Here is a 21,727-nt window from a genome sequence, read left to right as displayed (position 1 = left end):
CTTGCAATTAGTGAAAGATCTTATTGATTACAGAAAAATACATCCAGACATTGCAAATACAGCACTCAATAAATTGTCTTGGCATTTGTGGTACTTACATGAACATCTTGCTTGTTTGGCTCTTTTTGATGAAAGTCTACTATGTCAGTAGAAGAAAAAGTCAAAATTATATAAAACATAAATTCCCAGGTAGCGATCGAAAAGCCAAGTAAACGTTTTGCAATCGCTTACGAAGAAATATCATCGTTATCCGAGAAAAACATAAGCGATCTTGTTAATCCAAACTCATTGTTTATTTTTAAGCAATTTGAGCTCCCTTATCGCTTTTTGAGTACAGATCCAAGTTTATGGGAATCAAATCTTGAGTATAAACGATGTTATGATACATTTAAAAAATTAAAAGTAGTAAACGATACTGCGGAAAGAGGAGTAGCGCTAGCCGAAAGTTTTAATGAAGTATTAACTAATAACGAAGATGAAAGACAAAGAATTTTTCAAACTGTTCAGCACCATCGATCTCAATACACATCGTGTAAGAAATCACAGTATATTGACAATGAATCAATTTTAACAATTAATTTTTCTACTTTAAATAATAATTAATATTATTAACTCCTATTTATATTATAAACTCCTGTGTTTGCGAGTTATCATCAATCCATAGAATGCGTTGGAACTTACGATCATGAGGATGGACGAAGATTTGACGAAACATCTTCTCCACGTCGGTTGTGAAGATGAGGCGATAACGACGGACGTATAACAGCACATCGAAGATGTCGTTCTGAGTCTTGGGACCAACATGAAGCAACTCATTGAAAGAGTATCCTGATGATGTCTTGCTGGAACTGTTGAACACCACACGGATCTTGTCATTGCGCATCACCCCGTGATGTGGCAAGTAATAAACATCGGCTGAAGCAGTTGGCGATTGAACCTTCTTCATATGACCTAGAGACTCGTACTCATTGAGAAACTCAGTGTACAGTCGTTGAAGATTTGGTTGATGTGCGATTCGATTAAGTATACGAGATAGGGAACGTTGTGCGATGCCTTTCGAGTATCCAAGTGAAGGAGCGTTGGATTTGAAGGGCAAACGCACGATGTAGCGACCTGAGCTGTCGCGGGAGTGCGTGGCGATGAAGTGTGCTTCACACTCAGCCTCTTCAGCACTGAAAGACTCTTGATGAGACGCTGGAACTTCTTCTTGCTCCCAAAATCTCGAGACAAGCTCGTGAAGCTGCGAAGTTGAGATGAGGTGACCTTGATGTGCAGGTGCGGTGATAGAAGATGGACCGGCAGGTCCAAGAATAGCCCACCCAAAGACAGTCTGAATGGCGATAGGCTGGCCCGGGTTTCCCGCGATTACTCCAGGTTTAATGATTGAGCCATAGGAGTCAGCTCCAATGAGGATGTCAATCGGGCCTGGTGATAGATGATCTGGATCTGCTAGTTCCAAATCTGCGATGTGTGTCCAGGATTGACTTGTGATGACGACTGAAGGCAGTTCGATCGTAAGAGACTGCAGTACGTGCGCATGTAGCTGAATCTGGTCATCAGAATGGCTAGATCGTAACGTGATGTCCACAGCACCCTTTGTTGATCCTGAAGGCACACTTCCTACTCCAACAATTGGGATACGTGTTTTGGAAGGCTTCATGTCAAGCTGGCGAGCAAGCTGCAGAGAAATCAGCGTTAGTTCTGACCCTGGATCGATCAGCAGGCGTACTGTTCGAGGATGATGTGTTGGCGATACGATGGTAGCTTGTGCTGTGGCCAATAACACCAACGGTCTTGATGCTGAGGCTGTGTTGCACGAGGAACGAGCTTGTTGCGAAGAGATTAGCGATGCGGCGATAGGTGATGCCAATGTCGATGAAGCGATGTCGATGGTTCAATAGGCGATGACAAGCTCGATGAAGCGATAGGCGATGGCGATGGCGATGTCGATAGTTCGATAGGCGATGGCGATGGCGTTCTAGCAGATGCTGCTTCAGGTAGTCAGAATGACGGATTCTGGTTTCCTTGCTGAGGAGCAGTCGATTGCAGATGCATCATTGCGTTGGGTGAACTTGATGATGAACTGAGAAGCGTAGAGTCGTGTAGCATTGAATGATGCGCAGCTTGGCAGAATCGACAGCGTTTTTGATTACGGCAATTCTGGAACGGATGTGGTCCAAGACAGTTGAAACACAGTGACCTGGAAATAACTCGCTGGTGGCGTTCATTCGGCGGTAAATTTTGAAAGGTTGGGCACGATACGATGAAGTAAGCTTCATCACAGCATGAACAAGGACCTTTTGGTCTAAGAGGCGCTCCAGCGGTTTGTCCAGGTGGTGATTGAGACGTTGGAGAAGGTCCAGTGGCCATAGTGATGTTCTGCGATGTCGAACTGGCCATATGGACATGCGCAGATGATGTCTTGGATCCGTGGGTGGGTTTGCTACCACTCGCGGACCTTTTGTTGGCCTTGGGGTCACGTGGTTTGGCTGGAAGACGTCCTTCCATGGCTTCAAGAGCTCGTGCACGAGCTAGCAGAAAGCTCTTGATTCGATCGTAGGTTGGAAAGTCTGTAGCGGCTCCCAGCGTAATTTCCCAATCCTCACGAGTCTGAGGATCCAGCTTTTGAGTGATATAGTGCACGATGAGGTGGTCCCAGTAATCCACTGGTGATCCTAGGGCCTTCAGAGCATTCAGGACTTCAGACGTAGTATTAATTACGTTGTTGACCTCTTTAGCGGCTCGCGACGCCATTTTAGGTATGCTAAACAGTTTGTTGAGTTGAGCCGTGATCAATACTCGCTTGTTTTCATACCTAGTGGTCAGAGTTTGCCAGGCTGTGGCAAATGCAGCGTCTGTTATCTCCACATTGGCTACGAGAGAATAAGCAGTACTTTGCAGGCTCTGGAGCAGATAGTGCATCTTGTCAACTTCGTTGACACCGTCCTTGTTGACAACGGATGAGAATTTATTCTTGAAAGATTGACATTCTAAAAGCTCTCCGTTAAATTTAGGAGGCTGAATAATTGGCAGTTGAGGACGCACTGCAGAGTTATCAGCTACGGTGCGATTGTGTGGTGATAGAGGAGCCGGACGAGGTTCAATCTCGGCGATGCGGCGCTTAAGCGCAGTTTTAACCAAGACGTAGCGATTGACGGCTTTGGTGTAGCGACCTTCTTTAAATTAGCTGTGGGTCATGTCAATATCTTTACAGCTAGTCAATTTGTCGTTTGCGTCGGCAATCTTGTTCCAAGTAGTCTCGAATACCTCGAGTTTGACTTCGCAGTCGATGGGCTGAATCAAGTTGTACTCGCCGTTTCCGACCTCAGTGACCATGACGTTCAGGGCTCCTATGTGAGTCTCGAACACCAACAGGTACTTGGCAGACATCGTAAAAAATAATTTAGATGGATCCTCTTGCGAGATCGATGCGATGAAGATGAAGCACGATGACCTTGAGTAGAGAGTTGATCCCGATAATCACTTGTAACTACGCGCACACGAATGACACAGGTAGATTTTCGCACTGTGGGTCCCAATCTAACTTTCCACGAACGCAGTACACCTTTCGGGTACTCAGCAATGCGTCGGAGTTGCCAAACGCGAACAAGATTACCGGAATTGCACAAGAAATTCACTCAAAGTATTTTTTTCGAAATAACTTTGAACGAAACTATCCAAAATCCGGCTCGAGGGACCATATTTAATAGGAATTAGATGCTGGGAAAGAAAAATAATATACTGGGACTTTGGATAATTTCGTTTAGGTTGATAATTATATCACTTCGTTGTAATAATTTTATTTATTGTAAATTTTCACTTAATTTATATATATACATGTCATTTATCACGGGTAAAAGGTTTTAATTTAAGCTAGAATCACTGGAATTGTTAATAAAGCAAATGAAGGTTAATGCCAGAAGCAGATAAGCTACGTGCTAACATGCGGTAAAAGACTGAGACCCGCGAATGGCAGCTATTGAGCCAAAATTCACTAACTAGCAGAACTGTTAACTGAAACAAAGATAAAAAGAGTTGATTGAACAAAATAAATTAATATTTAATTTGTTCGTAGAGCGATTAGATAGATAATTATAGATTTATAACGATAGCACTTAAGATCAGATTATTAAGGTTAGACGCCACGTTGCGAGCGCGCGGTTCAAGCCGGAAGAGATTGAACAATTCTTTTCCAGAGGGCACCTGATGCTCTGCCGCTGCGCCTGACCTGCCTCCAAGTGGCACGGATAGTAGGCTTCAAGCGGTTTTAGTAGGTGCGGTCGGTGTTGCAGTGTTCTGCAGCGACTGGGAGAAAGCGAGGGAGATTTGAACAATAACTTTCAAAGGAGTGCATTAATCAAAAATTTCTGTGAGACCTTTTTTGTATAACATCCAATTTTCTGTGAGGACATGTCATGGTTTACTAGTTCGATAATTCGTTGCAGAGCTACCAAATTCCAAACTTGAAGGATCAGATTTGCTCATGTTATTTAAATGGGATATAGAAAATTGTGATGCGGAACATCTCAATATTAAAATTAAGAGCTATTCGTTAAACTGATGTATTGTTTTCGGTATTCTGAACAAGATTCTCAATAAATTTACAGAAAAATAGTCAATTTTTTTGATACAGTCTAATATACATACAGATATACATACATATATATCTCGTGTCGGGCTTGCTGGGTCCCGCATCGGGTGCCTCCCCAGTTGACGGATAGGGCAATTTCCTTCATATCTGCCCGGAAAATATGTCGAGTACCCAGGAAAGAAAATACTCGGGGTGGATCAAAACCTAGCAAACAACGGTATGGAAATGTCACTATACATAGCATAAACAAATGGCACTACACATTCAAAAATCGCTTACAATACAGGGAATGGATATCTCAGTGCCGGGGAGACAAGGCGTGCAAATGGGCCTGAACTCGTCGTTATCAAGCGACCGTTACGACAGCGGGGTGGACCTCATGGCTCCGCTGTTTGGAAATGCTACAGGGAGTACGAAAATAGCCGCGATGGAAGAAGATGGACAGTCAACAAACGTGCCTCTTTGCTCCCGCCACTATTCAAGCCGATCGAGGGAGGATTAAATCTGTACCGACCGTCACTGGCTAACAGTCGCCAATGGAGCGGCTTGGTAGCAGATCGAAGAGTTAGCCGACCTCATAAAAGACAAAAAGGAAAAGAGGACAACAGGAAGAGACAACAGTCCACCTAGCCCTTTTTTAGTGAACGACAAGCCAACACAGAAAAAAACAGTTCGTGGTTAGGTTACATTTTGTAGCACTAACGGAGTAAACTGATTCGATATTTGCAATAATTATATTCCCATTTTCTTTCGTTTTAACTTCCCGCTAAAAAATCGAAGATTTTCAAAAATCGGGAAGTTATTGGTTTTACCCCGTTTTGAAAAAATCAAGTTTTCATCAGACCTCGACGTTTTGAGCTCCTGTGTGTGTGTGTGTGTGTGTGTGTGTGTGTGTGTGTGTGTGTGTGTGTGTGTGTGTGTGTGTGTGTGTGTGTGTGTGTGTGTGTGTGTGTGTGTGTGTGTGTGTGTGTGTGTGTGACTATGTAACTCGTTTATAACTTTTGAACGACTGAACCGATCGGAACGAACTAAACGGTGTTCTAAAGAGTTCCCTCAAACTTAGATTTTCTGAGAATTTGAACCGATTCAGACAGATAGATTTTAAGAAATCTTGAAAAATCTAAAAAAAAAAAAAGAAAAAAATCATTTTTGAAATATCTTTTAAACGGCACTATCGATCAACTTCAAAAACTAATCCGCCCTTAAGCTTGAAAAACCACGCCGATCGTCGCTAATCTGGTCAAAATCGGTTGATTCGTTCGAGAGATATCGTGAACGAAAGAAAATCGAAAAAAGTGTTTTTTTGACATAACTTCGTTATTTCTTCTCGGACCGGTTTTGATGATATACAATAATTTTTAGAGCTTAAAAAATCGCGTCGATCGCTGCCAAAAACGTAGAAATCGATTGATTGGTTCGAGAAATATTCTCGATAAAATATTTAAAAACAAGTGTTTTTTTAACATTTTTTGGAATAATTCTTAAACGGCTGCACTGATCGATTTCAAAAACTAATCAGATATTAGCATGAAAAAATTACGTCGATCGCTGTCAAGCCGGTCAAAATTAGTCAATTCGTTCAAGAAATATCATGAACAAAAAAAACCAAAAAAAGTGTTTTTTTGGAATTACTCCAAATTTCCTAATTTTATCAATTCAAACTTGAAGATTCATCAAGAAACTAAAAAAATTGCGTCAAATTCTGCCAACCGCGTGAAAATCGGTTGATTTATTGAAAAGTTAGTGCGGTTTGAAAATTTAAATAATATTGTTCTATGATACTTCTATCAGACTTTTAAGCTCCAAGAGCTCAAAATAACACACAAATTGTATTTTTGAGCTCGAAGAGCTCAAAAACATCATTAGTGCAGTTTTATACACCTAGGCATGGAATTAGCGGGAAGTTGCACTGTGATCTTCAAACGTCGAGATCAGATGAAAACTCGATTTTTGCAAAACGGAGTGAAAACAATAACTTCCCGATTTTTGAAAATCTGAGATTTTTAGCGGGAAGTTAAAAAGTTGTGCTTTTTTCATTTTTTTCAAATATCTTCGAATTGGCTGAACCGATCGACTTCATAAACCAATCTGCTTTTATCCTTGAAAACTCCCATCGATCGCCACCAAAAACGTCAAAATCGGTTGATGCGTTCGTGAGATATCGTTGTCGAAAAAATCGAAAAAAGTGTTTTTTTGAAATAACTTCGAAATTTTTTATCAGATCAATTTTTTGTTCCAAATTTTTTATAGAGCTTAAAACCGCGTGAAAATCGGTTGATTCATTCAAAAGTTATAGCAGTTTGAAAATTAAAAAAATCGTGTTTTATCAAATTTTGATAAGATTTTTGAGCTCGAAGAACTCAAAAGCATAAAACAGATACTTTTTCTATAGAGCTAAAAAAAGCTACATCGATTGCCGCCAACCGCGTGAAAATCGGTTGATTCATTCGAAAGTTATTCCCGTTTGAAAATTCAAAAAATTGTGTTTTATTAAACTGCTATTAGAGTTTTGAGCTCGAAGAGCTAAAAATGACACAAAAATCATATTTTTGAGCTCGATGAGCTCATAAACGTAATGTGTTATTTTGATCGCTTAATTACAAAATGAGCGGGAAGTTGCAGGGATGGCCTTTAGGATCAATCGTCATCCTAATTTTTTTTTTAAAACGTCATAACTTTTATTCGATACCGTAAAAAAAATTTCAAACTACTCTGGAAAACCGTCTTTACAGTGTAGGACAGTATAAAAACTTTTTTAGCTAAATTTAAAGGGGTTGAAGTCAATATTGCTTTGTTCAGCAGGAAATGCCCCTATAAAATTACGTCAGAGTGATGCATAATAAGCAACTGGAACTATTTAATAAAAATGATAATGTACATGCCTTACTTGGTATTAAGAAAACTTTTATTGTTAACTCAGAATTGTTGGAATATAATCATTTTCAAAAGTAATATAAAGAAATATCCGTTAATGCCAGGAATAGCATAATTTTTTACTACCTCAAACTAATAAAGTGATCAGCTACAAAAGGTTATATTGCTGGGATATATTTGAATACTCAGTCTAATTATCACTTAATTATTCTCAATCAGGAGTTAGAGACAAAATGAGTTCATTGGATCTTCTTCGTCAGCTGATGTTATTGTGTTTTGAGGACATGTAGCTGTATTTAATTTTTTTGTTTATTTAAAATATAAAATTATATATATATTTTCCCGGCCTATTTACAGATGGTATAATCAATCCCTTTAGAACAGATGTATATATGTGTATTTTTTGTATTTTTCTGGTTAAATAAATGACTGAATAAATAAAAAATATTTGATTAATTCATTTTTTTTTTCAAATAACAATTATGTTGTATAATTCCTGAAACACATATTAATTTTAAATAGCGTAAATGCTTTTTTTTTTTTTTTTTTTTTTAACAATTACATAACATTCATTTGGCAAATATTTACGTTCGTTTGAAATCATAATCTCAGAAATAACGTGCTTGAGCTAAAAATAATTAATCAAATTAATTGGTTTCTGATAAAATCATAACTCAGAATAGTCAATTATTCCTCGATGACACCTGATATATGTTGTGAACGATCGTAACTAAAACCACGCGTACCATCTGGTCCTTTTGGTTGCCTTACTACTGTCAATTTCGGTCCTGCATCTTCCAATGAAATAGTGCGTAATCGACTAATCAAACGCTCTGGTCGTTGTTGTACAGATTCACCACTGTAAAAAAAAATCTTACTTTAACATATGCATCTGAAATCATTTTTGTTTTGTAAATAATAAGTATATTCGATGTAAAGAGATAGAACTCCTGACAAAAAGTTACATTTTTCAAGTATATCAATTAAAAAAAAAACAATACTAATTAGTCATGTTTGGAGTAGCAACGATAATATATATGGGCAGATCCATTAATTCTTGACAAAAGTGTGCGCACTTAGGTCAGCGATTTTGACGCCGATTTTTTCCTCAAAAATACATTTTAAAAGAAGACGATCCTGAAAATTTGGGCCCAATATAATCAAATCTGGCCGCTGGAGAATTTTTTGAATTTTAAAAAGTCAATTTTTTAAATGATTTTTAATAATTTCTATCTCAGCTTCCATATAACTTAAAGATTCGTACCAAACGATATACTCTTCAGTAGACTCTCTTCTTTTAAGAATTCGTGATTTTACGGTTTATTATCAACCTCACGTTAAAGCCGAGATATATATATACACCTCAAAAATCGGTTTATTCACTCAAAAGTAATTCCAGTTTGAAAATTTAAAAATAGTGTTTTACTAAACTACTATCAGGCTTTTAAGCTCGAAGAGTAGTATACTACTTTTCAGCTGAGTATTGATTAGTATGTAATAAAAAAGATGAAATATCAGATTAAAAAGTGAATTAAATCTTCCATTGTTATTTTTTTTCAAACTTCTTTTATAAAGCTGCAATTTGGCTCTAGAAATGCGGTTTATAGATGTTGTTTGTTTATTAAATAATTAATATTGTTGTAAAATAACTAAAAATCACTCTATTCGATTTAATGTATTATTACAATGTATTAATACAACAAAGAATCAAATAAAAAATTTTTTAAATTACTTTTCAGACGGCTTAGTGATATTTACCTTAGACGTGTAATATTGCAAGCAAATGATTTTCCTGTCCTTTGGTTTGTCACAAGAACGAATTCTACTTGATCACCCGGCTGAAGTGTTGTGTGATCTTTAACTTCAGTCATGTGGAAGAATAGCTTTTTTCCATCGTCAATTTCGTAAGTAAGAAAGCCAAAAGCCCCTTTAACTGCGTCTACTGTAGCTATCCGTTTTTTACGAACAGCTACGATATTACAAGCATGGCCTTCAGAGTCAACTTGAAATTGTACTGGATCACCCGTTTGCAATAGCTCCCGTTTATTTAGTAAGCCCATAATACCAAATTCATATTTTTTAGCATTATTTTCATCAGTGATCACACTTAATTTTATCATTCCAGCATACTCTGATTGCTCAGGATTCGCGCTTCGTAACGGTCGAATAACAGTTCCATCTAATACTTCACTAACTATTGCAGCACGGGGAATCGTGCCACGTGGCACAAGATGAACAGATTCAGCCGCAGTGCATCCACCAGTACTACGACCATTACCAGATCCGATTGTGCATTCAACTTCAGCGCCAACCTCTAAAGTACTTGCATCTCCATCGAATGTACTAAAAAAATAAACCATAGTTAATTATTTCAGTTTTTAACGTATTACATAAAAGAACAATTAAATATACAAAGCAAAATTATTCTCAAAACGATGAACCAGTAATTTCAGAAAAACTAAGTTATGAAAAGACTAATGATAATTTTATTGTTATTTTTTATAAAATGATAACAAGAATTTGAATTCTTTGCTATCATAGAATTACAATCACATTAATTGAATTGCTAAATATTTTTCGATTTTTTTGGGATTTATTTCACATTTCAATTAATTTTGAAGTGAAAAAAAATAAAAATAATGGGATATTGTTGAAGAAGGATTTATTAATACTTTGATGAAATTCAAATGGTTTTTTTATGAGAACATTTTCAGCTGAGATATAATAAACACGGCAAATTGTCTTTTTTCCAAAGCCCTGTCACCGGCTTGTTTGTAAATATTTTGATATCAAAATTTTGCAGAATATTTTAAAGCAAATTTAATAATGGACAAAAGGTTTCAATAAATTTATTCAAGTATTGAGCTAAAAATTCATAATTGAATTAAAAATATAATTAATTGTATAATTTCTTCACAGGTCGTTTAAGAATAAAAACTTGAAGGAAGAATTTCAATACCTGAACACGAAATTCCGTCTTGATTGAAAAATGATAATGATAAGATATAGTAACATCATTCAGACAAACGAGTAAAATGTTACAATAAATCAACTAGATATACAAAAATTTTAGTTTTTATGCAAAAAATGATAAAATCTGATTAAATTTAAATTAAAAAATTGTCTAAATATTATAGTGTAAAGTTGTTAATTTCTATGAAATAGTACAAAAAATTAATGCAAAAAGAATTAACAATATATAACTAAATTAAGTACAATGGTAAACAAATAACTAGAATAAAAACGCACTGTCTTATATTTTGTTAGCGTAAGACCAATATTATGGTGTTGCATAAAAAAGATTAAGTAGTTCCGTAGACTAGAAATTATAGGAAAATTGAAGTTTTTTAGGCCAAATAGTTTTAACGAGACTGTGTCATGTAGCAGCAACTATTTTTCGTGCATAAGTCAAATCGTTTTCGTTTGTATTATTCATTTCTGATTGAAAACACCTGTTAATAGAATTTGTGTACCACGTGTATGGTTATTCTGTATTTTCTTTTGACTTATCGATTCTTATGAAAAAATTCTTATCTTGTTTATAACATAACCTGTTTGTTTCATCTGATTTATTTACTTAGCTTGATTGATTATAGTTTGGATTATGATTTTTGACTAGTCTTGTTCTGATAACCCCCCTTTTTCAACCTTGAACTCCAGCGAGTAATAAATTCGAGCAGGGGATAGTTGATGTCCAATTTATACCAGTTCCAGTCTTATGTCGATTAATTCGGTTGTTTGTACTCACGAGGTAATCACCAAACCTTTTACCAATTGGTAATACTAAAAAGGTTAGACTTCCAGTTCACTTACTGACACCGGAGAAGGGAACCTGAGAAATGGCAGCCTCATCTAAGAAAGGCCGCAGGCTCGCGAATCGCCCACTCCCGGCACGGAGACGCTGGGACATAGAATCAATTGGAGTAGTACGAAAGAGGGACCGAGATAAGACTAACACTTATTTTCAAAATTAATTAAATTTTACTCGTTACAATTTGTGGAATGGAGGAGCACGCCGATATTTAGATATCACTATTAGCTGGGTAATTATTAATTAGTAATAATTATACTACACATAGTTTGGTAGGATATATAGTCTTAGAAATAAAATCAGCTTTCTTTGAAATGAGTAATTGGAGTTCACGTGGAACTTAATGTTTTCTGTCAATATTTTAAAACGCATCTATCGTAAAATTAAAAGCAAAATTATGAAATCATTCAAGTTATTATTTATGAAACTTTTTTTCTCATACCGATAAATGAATAAAAAGAATACGCATTAAAGTATTCATATAAGATGTAAATTCTGATTTATTTGTATTCAAAAATTATAAAATAACTTTTTCTCTTCGGATGATATTGATCAATGCGCTAGTATGCTGACCAGCAATTGTGCATGTTATTTGAACAAATAAAAAAAATATATGAAATAATCAATAACTTTCAGCAACTGCTATTATAAAATCCTCAAATTTTTTAGAATCTTAAAAAAATTAAAAAAAAGCTTTCAATTATCATTTAATCGAACCTGATTTAAAACTTCTTTAATTAATAAACTATTTTGGAAATTTTTATCTCAATCGACATCGAGTCTTTAGAAAGAAAGTTGGCAGCTATTGTCTGCAGGAAGTTTTCAGGAACGCATTCATTTGATGCTATTGGACAGAATAAAAGCTACGGTGACTGACAATGGATCGAATTTTGTAAAAGTATTCAAAATTTTGGGTATAGAAGTACCTTTTGAAATCACACCGGGTTAGTTAAAAATGAAATACGTAACTTGCAAACTATTGTAATAAAAATTTTTTATTCTATTTACATCCATTTTCTTTAAGAAGACTTAGCAGAAAATAACGATGAAAATAACAACGAAATGGAAGATAATGATGAAAATACCAGCAGCGTCGAAGAAAATTGTGATGACTTTGAAATACTGGAACTTAGTTCCGATTTCAGTGATAGTTGTGACTGAATTGATCCAGTACACTGTAGGTGTGCTATTCACACCTTAAATTGAATTGCATCGACTGACATAGCTCAAGCTATTACTGCTGATGAAGGGCTTAAGTGGAAGCATAAAAGCGTGATGAATGAATGGTCATCTTTATGGAAACTATTGCGTTTACCTAAAGAAGAGAGCTCCTCAAAAAGGAGTTGGGAGTTGCTATTAGAAAGTCTGTTGTGACAAGATTGAACTCCAGTTATGATTGTTTAACTCAGTAAGTTAAACTTTGAAATAAATTAATTGGTACTAGTTTCAACAATGAAATAAAGCCTCTACAGCTTGCAGATTTCAATTATCTTCGCGAATTTTTAAATTGCACGAAGCCTTTAGCCAGTGCTATCGATGCATTGCAAGGTGATAAATGTTAATATGGAATTTTGCTACCCCAACTAGTTTCAGTGGTCAACCAAATGACTGAACTTAACGATAATGATAACATAATTTACTGCAGGTCAATTGTTAACTGCATTATTGATGGAATTAATAAGCGGTTTAAAAGCTTGTTTAACTTTTTTGAACCTAACATCGACGCGGCTATTTCTTACCAACAATTCAAATGCCGTTGGTTATCTAAGTTTTCTGAAGATGAGCAACGTGAGGTTCATAAACGCTTTATAAGTGCAGTATCTAATGAAGTTGAGACTGAAATATCGGAAACTCAAAAAAATCAAAACGAAACAGATATTGATGACGATTATCAGTTTGGACCTGATTTAACAATCGATGAATTTAGACCGTCATCGTCTCAAGGTGAATCGAGAAGTCACTCGATTCTTAAAAACTAATGATAAGGATTTGAATATGTTGCACAAATTTCCATTAATCAGGAAAATATTTTTAAAATACAATGTTATTTTACCTTCTTCAGCAGCGGTAGAAAGGCTCTTTAGCCATGCAACTTTGATGAATTTGCCGAAGTTTAATAGGCTTACGAATGAAAATTTTGAAAAGAGGGTATCGTTAAAAGCTAATGCTTCGAAAAAGTATTTATAACTGTAGTTTGTATTGTTATAAAAAATTCTCATAAATATCTGCAAATCATTATTTTTAGCTACCTTCCTACCAAATACAAATTAAATTTACTCAAAAAATCTGGAGCATGCATTGCACGACACAGAATGTGAACTTAATTTATTATGATAAGAAGGTAGTTAATATATTATCATAAGTATTTAGGCTTCATTCGAAAATACTCTTGCTCTAGCTACAAAATTAAGAAATGATCTGGTATCTTGTGAACTATTGTCATTTGTAAAGATATAAATTTATTCCAATGTTACACTCATTAAGAGCTTCCATTTAAGTACCCTCATGCATTTTTGATATATTTTTTACATATACATATATATATATAATATTTATCAATTTATAAAATATATGAAAAATTGATGAGTGCAATTTAACAAAAGCCAATATTTAATTGAGCAAATTCTATTTATTTATAGGCTGCAATTTTCGCCAGTCATATAGTGACTGCAGGTTGCTAGTGTTTTATATTTTTCAACAACGATATCTACCGAACAAATCAACCGATTTCGACGTTTTTCATGACAATAAACGCCGATAATCAAAAGCTATTAATTAAATTATGACTCCAATAACAATCTGTCATTAATTAAATAAGTGATTTCAAAAAAATCCTTTTTTTGAATTTTGTGAAAAATTTTTTCGAAAATATTGAAAAATCACGGTACAACTACTAACATCTCGATTTTTTGAAAATCATTGATTTTTCTAGTAAAAACTTAAGAAGTAGTTCGATTAACAATTGTATTTAATATCTCATTTGAAAAATTTCCATTAATCATTAAAAAAAATCTTTAATTTTATATATTTCCATTAACCATTAAATTCAATATTTTGATTTTAATTATTTCTATTGATCATTAAAAAAAATGTTTCAATGATAAATATTTCCATTCACAATTAAATTTAATTTTTAGTGGAAAATTTTTCTTTTAAAGATATGACAAAAGAAAAAAACAAGTATTATTAAATAAAAATTAATGAAAAAAAAAAAAAAAATAGTGAAGTAAGTAAGAAAAAAAAATAAATAAAAAAAAAAAGTTTTATGCACGCGCCAATTATTTGACGGTTGCCGTCAAGTAAAAGCGCCACTTGCCAGTAACTTACTTGGCGGTAACCGCCGAGTTAGTGCCTAGAAAATCGCGATGCGCCGTAAAGGTGCACACAAATTAAAGACCGTAGAAGGGAGAGTAGGAGCTCGCGGACCAATGGGAAAATCTGTTCCCTCTCCACCCGGAATCAGCGAATTAGAAGTGAGTACCCTCACCACGGACATCGGAGATGGAGAAGGTAGAAAAGCCCTATATAAACACGTAAAAATATACCAATATACATTATAAAATGGATAGACAGTTATCTTAAAAATCGAAGATTCTCCGTTGCGATAGAAGACGATCATAGCTCCACGAGAAATATACCCACAGGAGACTCGTAAGGCTCCATATTAGGACCCATTCTATTCCTCATCTTCATTAACGATATCCCTAAACACCCAAAAACAAACATAGCTCTCTTCCCAGACGACACAGCAATTTATACATCGTCTTTTAGCAAAGACATGGCCCTCAAATACCTGCAATCTCATATCCACCTACTCAAAAGCTATTATCAAAAATGGAAAATAAAAATTAACATAGACAAAACACAAATCATAATTTTTTCACATAATCATAAAGCTACAAAAACGAAAGTCCAAATGTATGGCGAAAAAGTAAAACAAGCCAAAGATGCCAAATACCTGGGACTCACCTTAGACACCAAACTCACTTATACAAATCATATCAAAACAGTAGCTAAGAAAGCAAACTCAGCGGTATCTATATTGTATCCACTTATCTGCCGAAATAGTCACCTAAGTCTAAACAATAAATTAACCATTTATCAAATGTATATCCTACCAATCATGCTATACGCTTGTCCAGTTTGGAGCAACATTTGCTTCTCAAACTACCATAGACTTAAAATAATACAAAATAAAACATTACGAATGATTTATAACTCCGATTATAACATCAATAATAACAAACTACACACTAATCTAAATATAAAACATATCAACGAAACAATAAAAAAAAACATTCTCTCAAATTCTATAAAGAAAAACTAAACCTAAATATATTGTCAAATGTTTGTAAGCTAACGAAATTTAATCCATACTGTAAATATAAGCTACCAAAACACATCATAATGTATCAAACGTAAAGACTAACAATTCTACCTTTTAAACTTTTTCCTAAATCAACAGAATTCTTACTGGGTTTTTTTCACCTGCTTTTTCCCAAAACTGACTAACAAATATGTAATACCCTATATTCAAATCACACAAATATAAAAGGCTCAAAATTGTGTAAGCCTAAGGGCAGGGAACAAAATGTAAAATAATGTATAAAAAAAAAAAAAAAAAATCCGGACCATTCTTCCTCGAGCAAGCAGCCGAGTCCCAGGGAACTCGAAAGCCTCTCAAGGAAACCGAGTAGCAAAAGAAGAACGAAGATAGCGGGATAGTGAAAAATTCTTAGTGTTCAAGAACGAAAATTCTATTTCGACTTATTTGGCTAGTCGAAATCTCCACTACTCAGTCGAGACCACCGCGAAATATTGCTTAATTCAAACTCAGTGATTCGATTTCGACTTTTAGGATAATCGAAGTCTTCAACCGGGAAATTTTTCCAAAATTAACGACTTAAATTATTATTGTATATTTATTAAATAAATATTATCTTATTATTATTGAACAAAAATCTGAAGGTTTAATTCTAAAAGCCTTCCATTGCAACACCTGGAGCCCGCTGAAGCTATTCCGAATATAAATTTATTATCTTTAAAGATAAAAATACTTAGTAATCAGTAAAAATATCATATTATTTTTTTTGAGATTTCTCATAATCTATGGGTCCGAATCGATTCAAATTCACAGGAAATCTAAGTTTGAGGGAACTCTTTAGAACGCCGCTTAGTAGGTTCCGATCGGTTTAGTCGTTTAAAAGTTATAAGCGAGTCACATGCATACAGACATAGTGACGACATCGCGGAGGTCATCAGGTAAACTTCCGGTGGCCTTAAAACGTCAAGATCTGATGAAAATTCAATTTTTGCAAAACGGGGTAAAAACAAAAACTTTTCGATTTTTGAAAATCTTTGATTTGCTTGGCGGGAAGTTAAAAAACCCCCATCCCCAAATTCCTTTATTGGATGATCAAACGGTGAGGTTTACGGAAAAAATACAAGATACCGTTTTTGTAGAGCATTAAATTTCCTACAAAATTCTTTAAGAACATTTATCTGTACAATCAATCAATGATAAGGTATGAATTTTTTTCTATTGGACCGAGAAAAAAATGAAAAACTGCGATGCGGAGGATCTACTTAATAAAATTAAGAGCTCATATTTAGTAAGTATTTTTAAGAGGTCTCCAGCAACCCATTTCTCCGTGTCATTTGTTAAAAAAAAAAATCATTGATATTTTGGACCCACCCTCATATGCACTCTTGTTAAGAAAAACAATTTAAAGTGACTCTCCAAGCAAAGTGTTTATCTGAATAGTAGTGAAATAATACCGTTGTGAATTTTTTCAATAATGATAAATTGTTTTTCTTAAAAAAGGCTAAAACAATTCTATTAATTAAACTATTTCATTTATATTGTAAATAGATTGAATTACCTAAAGTGAAAAAATATCTCTCTCTCGTGATTGAAAGTTTCGATGAAACCAAAACCATCCTTAAGTGCAGCGATGAAACCTTGACATTCTAAACCATTTATATTGTTTGCATTTTCTGCCTTTTCTTCCTTTACATCCAATAGTGATATGTCAACTGCTACCAATTCTTTATTTCTTTTTACCTGACAGATACTGAACTTGACCTAAAAATCAAATAAATTCAGTAAATAAACTTTGAAAGTTATTGTACCATGTGATTTTTCGAGTTTCATACTTTAAGAAATGTATAAAAACAATAACAATTTTTTTTCTGTTATTTTTAGTTGCTTCAGGAAGTATGTATTAATTTATAAAATATTCAAATTTCTACAATAACTTGACTGAAATTACTTTTGTCCTACTTTCCATAAGATCATTCATTATCAAACACAGTATTTTATACAAAAATCAAATACATCATTATTTTTATAACTATAAAATTATACTGTAAGAAAACTACTCAATTAAAAAAAAAAAAATATTATATTCAAAATTTTACTCTTGCATTATAATATTCAAGTCTCTTAATGAACAGCCGGTCCTTACAATTGCAGCTTCATATTTCTCTTCTAAACAAAGAAAAATTTTGAAAAAAACGTTTTGCTACGTAATAGATTTTCTAATGATCTATTTCATGAGTGCAACAAGAATAGGATAGTTTTTCGCAGTGAGTGCGACGCGAGAAAAAGAGGGGACCAGCTATTGAAGTGATTTACTGTTGAAGCAAAAAAGTATCATTCTCGGATGATAAAAAAAAAGTTTTTCACTCAAAAATTTTACTATTGAACCAAACAATTGACTATCTTTAAATAAAATAACCCATATTCCACCCAAGAAGTTATTTTTTTTTTGGATTATGATAAATAATAACATGGATTCATGATATTATTTTCAACAATAAGTCTCCAATATATTGCATAGTGAGTTAAAGTAAATAGTATGTTACGCACCGAGGAAGAAAAGTAGGACAATCCAATCGACGTTTAAAATATTCTCCTGAACCGAAGGCGAGAGTAAAAAATACAAGGATGGAGATATCTTACTTTTTCGCTGATGTGTATACTATTCTTCATCACATTTGTAACCAAAAATTTAAACTCTGTGCTCATGTTTTTGTGGGAAAAAAGGACTAGTAACAGCGAGTACGCGACGTAATTTTATCATAACTTTTGTTTATTCAAATTATTGTAAGTTCGTACTATCTCATAAGAATTTTTCATTAAGTTGACCGCACAAAGCTCTCACTAGCTGCTACTACGAAAATGACGCTCTGTCAATTGATAGACCGACGTTTATTGTTTATCATTGAAGCCAAAGTTTAGAGTCTACGATGTTATTTTGAGGTAACTTTATTAGATTTTTTTTGTTTGAATTGGAAAATAATACTTGAGGATTCAACGCTTTGCAAATTATGATTACAAATATTGTTATAGTGAGTGTTTGAAGATGTACGAATGCAAGAGTGATACACTGCTTGAACAACGATTGAGATTACCCGTGGAGTAGTACTAAGTACAATTCCACCCCGAAGACGATTCAAGTAACAACAAAAGAAGAATATTTGAGTTGAAACGAAGGTAATTTGATTATTTCGATCATTGTTTTCTTAATTTTTTTTTTTTTGTCTCACGTGAAGTCAACGTTTTCGAGAAAAAATCAGAATTTTCGTCAAATGTACGTTTGAGAGTCAAATTACATTATTTTGTAATACCGAATGATCTCGATTGTCCAACAGTCCAACAGTGATATACAAATGAGTGTCAATAATTTCGCTAAAACGATGATATTAATATCGACATCTAGACTTTTTTTTTTGTCAATGAATTGTTATTTTATTTTTTGTTAGTTCTAGTCTTTTATTTTGAAAAAATTCAAGTGAAGACTTCCATTTTTTTTTTTTTTTTGACGCGAATCCTCAACATAGTCTGTCACCTTAGAAAAGAGGTAATATCGACCTAGCCGTAGTCAAGTTTGTAATTGATTGGACATTATTATTTAATCATGTCGATCATAAAACTCGAGTCGTATTATTTAAAAATTTTTCTTACTTTGTCACCCAATTTTGGAATCACTTTAGAATCACAATCTTTAGTAAAGAAAATAATATTATTTTGTTGTCCATTTTTTGTATATCCAATCAATCCAGGATCCATACCGGAGATATCTTGTATAACAGTTCCTACTAAATCACTTTCAGTAACAGTTTCAAATTGAACAGTGCCAGATGGTAAATGTTTCAGTCGAATTGCACTTTGACGAGTATTTGAAAAGAAAGTCGGAGGATCCTATATAAAAAAAAATTATTGTTTTTTTCCAATAGACTTTTGAAGTAAATAATTACGTTAAATCGAGACAATTACTTGTATCACAGTGAATTCTACTTCATCACCTACAGCTATCTCTCTATCGATATCGAGAACTTCATTGAAATGGAAGAATAGTCTAGCATCTCGATCAACACATCTTATAAACCCAAAACCGTCTTTTAATGCCGCAATTATACCTTGTTCTCGTCTCTCACCCGACACAGTAAATGATTCTGGCAATAATGATATTTCTGTTGCTCTTTTTAATTGATCTCTTGTGTCTGTTGCAATTAAAAATTGAACCCAATCACCATGTCTAAAAACAAAAAATTTATAAGCTTGAAAAAATGTCATTAAAATGAGGTTAGAATACAGTTTAAATTGGTTACGATCAATTTCCATTTTCTTTCACTCATTTCCAAAAGCATAGCTTGCATAACTGACAATTATCCATGAAGTGTTTCTCAAAAATTGTGCAACTTAAGTGACAAATGCAATATACTTTCGGGATTCTTTTACTTGATTACTTTTTTGTGCGCTCAATCTAATCTCAAAACATATGTTGATCTGGTAGAAAAAACATTTTTACCAAGTTTAAACCCATTATGTTATCATTGACATACGCAAACACTCGATTAAAAATGGTGAGTATAATTACTTGAAATTTGCACGACTCATAATGCGAAGCATCAGATAGTTCTTTACGATCGAAAAATATGATTTGCCTTGTTTCAGCAATGATTTTTACTATACCCTTGTTACTTCACGGAATCAATATTCTTTGCGTACTATTATAAAGGTAGTATACTGAATATGAATTCCATACTTTTTAAAAATTGATTCAGTGCAATAAAAACGGAAAAAATATCGAAAGAGTTTAAAAAATATTCCCGTCTGTCAAGTATGAAGCCGTAAACACTGTGACTACGGAAGAAAATCCACGAATTGACTCAAATTAAAAAAAAAAAAATTAGGAAAACGGTTGACCCTGAAGGCCATCCCTGCAACTTCCCGCCAATTCCATACCTAAAAGCTTGAAATTTCACTTATGGCGTTTTTGAGCTCTTCGAGTTTAAAAATATAATTAGTGTGTTAATTTGAGCTCTCCAGGCTCAAAGAAATAGCATTTGTATGCTTTTGAGCTCTTCGAGTTAAAAAGTCTGATAGACATTTGATAAAACACTGATTATGAACACATGTAGAAAAATATGTTTCTATTATATGAAAATCTCAAATTTGTTGTTGTCATAACAACTACAACTACAACTACAACAACAACCACAACAATAACCACAACAACAATCAGCAAATAGCTAATTGCAAACTTAGCACAAATTACCACTGAACTGATTTCTACGCGGTTGGCGGCATTCGACGCAGTTTTTAAGTCTCATAAAAAATCTTTAGTTTAATTTGATCGAACTAGGAAATTCGGAGTAATTCCGAAAAAACACTTTTTTCGGTTTTCTTTCGTCAACGATAACTCACGAACGAATCAACCGATTTTAACGGGACCAGCGGCGATCGACGTGGTTTTTTTATGTTAAGAGTTAATTAGTTTTTGGGATCGATCGGTAGAGCCGTCCAAAAGTTATTCCAATAAAAACCACATTGAAAAAAATTTTTTTTGTAGTTTTTTCGATATTTCTCAAAATTTACTGATCCGAATCGGTCCAAATTGTATTCAAAATCTAAGTTCAGTCAAGCCCTTTCGAATGGCACCGACCACGATGAAATCGGTTTGGTTGTTTAAAAGTTATGGAAGGTTTACATACATACATGCATCCATCCATATATATATATATATATATATACACCCTGTGTCGGGTTGCTGGGACTCGCATCGGGCGCCACCCCAGGTGGCGGATAGGGAAATGCCCGGCAGAAATGTCAGGTACCGAGTAAGTAAAATACTCGGGGTGGACCAAAACCCAGCAAAAAACGACATGGAAATATGGCAGAACTTTTAAATATCGTTGACCGCATAAGAGGGGGGGGACACCTCAGTGCCGGCAAGGGAAGGCGTGCAAACGGGCCTGAACTCGTCGTTATCAAGAGACCGTTACGACAACGGGATAGACCCCATCGCTCTGCTATCTGGAAATGCTACAGGGAGCACAAAAACAGCTCAGATGGAAGGGAAGAGACAGCCGAGCAACGTTCCTCCAAAAAGTGGAGGACCTTTTGCTTTCGTCGATACTCATGCTTTCCGAGAAAAGATTAG

General features: G+C 34.4%; 2 protein-coding genes across 3 annotated transcripts in view; both read right to left on the bottom strand.

The window, feature by feature from the left end:
* Positions 1 to 619: 619 nt before the first annotated feature.
* LOC141537907 (uncharacterized) lies at positions 620 to 3,390 on the bottom strand. Its single transcript, XM_074259113.1, has 3 exons — positions 3,213 to 3,390; positions 2,073 to 3,158; positions 620 to 1,770 (listed from the first exon to the last, which is right to left on the bottom strand). Exons 1-3 carry the CDS (start codon positions 3,388 to 3,390, stop codon positions 620 to 622), a joined length of 2,415 nt encoding a protein of 804 aa, XP_074115214.1.
* A 4,522-nt stretch (positions 3,391 to 7,912) lies between these two features.
* The window catches only part of Unr (cold shock domain-containing Unr), a 45,540-nt gene continuing 31,725 nt past the window's right edge, over positions 7,913 to 21,727 (bottom strand). Inside the window, exons 7-12 of one of the 2 annotated variants that reach the window (XR_012481014.1) lie at positions 19,558 to 19,819; positions 19,246 to 19,482; positions 17,159 to 17,361; positions 9,224 to 9,808; positions 8,054 to 8,324; positions 7,913 to 7,961 (exon numbers count right to left, since the gene is read on the bottom strand). Coding sequence is in view for 1 of the 2 variants with exons in the window: in XM_074259519.1 (XP_074115620.1) it covers positions 8,153 to 8,324; positions 9,224 to 9,808; positions 17,159 to 17,361; positions 19,246 to 19,482; positions 19,558 to 19,819 (1,459 nt within the window). In the remaining variant the exon portion in view is untranslated. Of the gene's footprint in view, positions 8,325 to 9,223; positions 9,809 to 17,158; positions 17,362 to 19,245; positions 19,483 to 19,557; positions 19,820 to 21,727 lie in introns of both variants that reach the window. The other variant, XM_074259519.1, reaches the window with a different exon arrangement.

Source organism: Cotesia typhae, unplaced genomic scaffold (assembly GCF_013202065.1).
Source record: "Cotesia typhae breed Kobodo isofemale line unplaced genomic scaffold, CoteBio_Ctyphae contig_20, whole genome shotgun sequence".
Classification (NCBI taxonomy): Eukaryota; Metazoa; Arthropoda; class Insecta; order Hymenoptera; family Braconidae; genus Cotesia; species Cotesia typhae.
The sequence above is the reverse complement of the archived record's forward strand: the minus strand, read 5'-3'. Positions and strand labels throughout refer to the sequence as shown.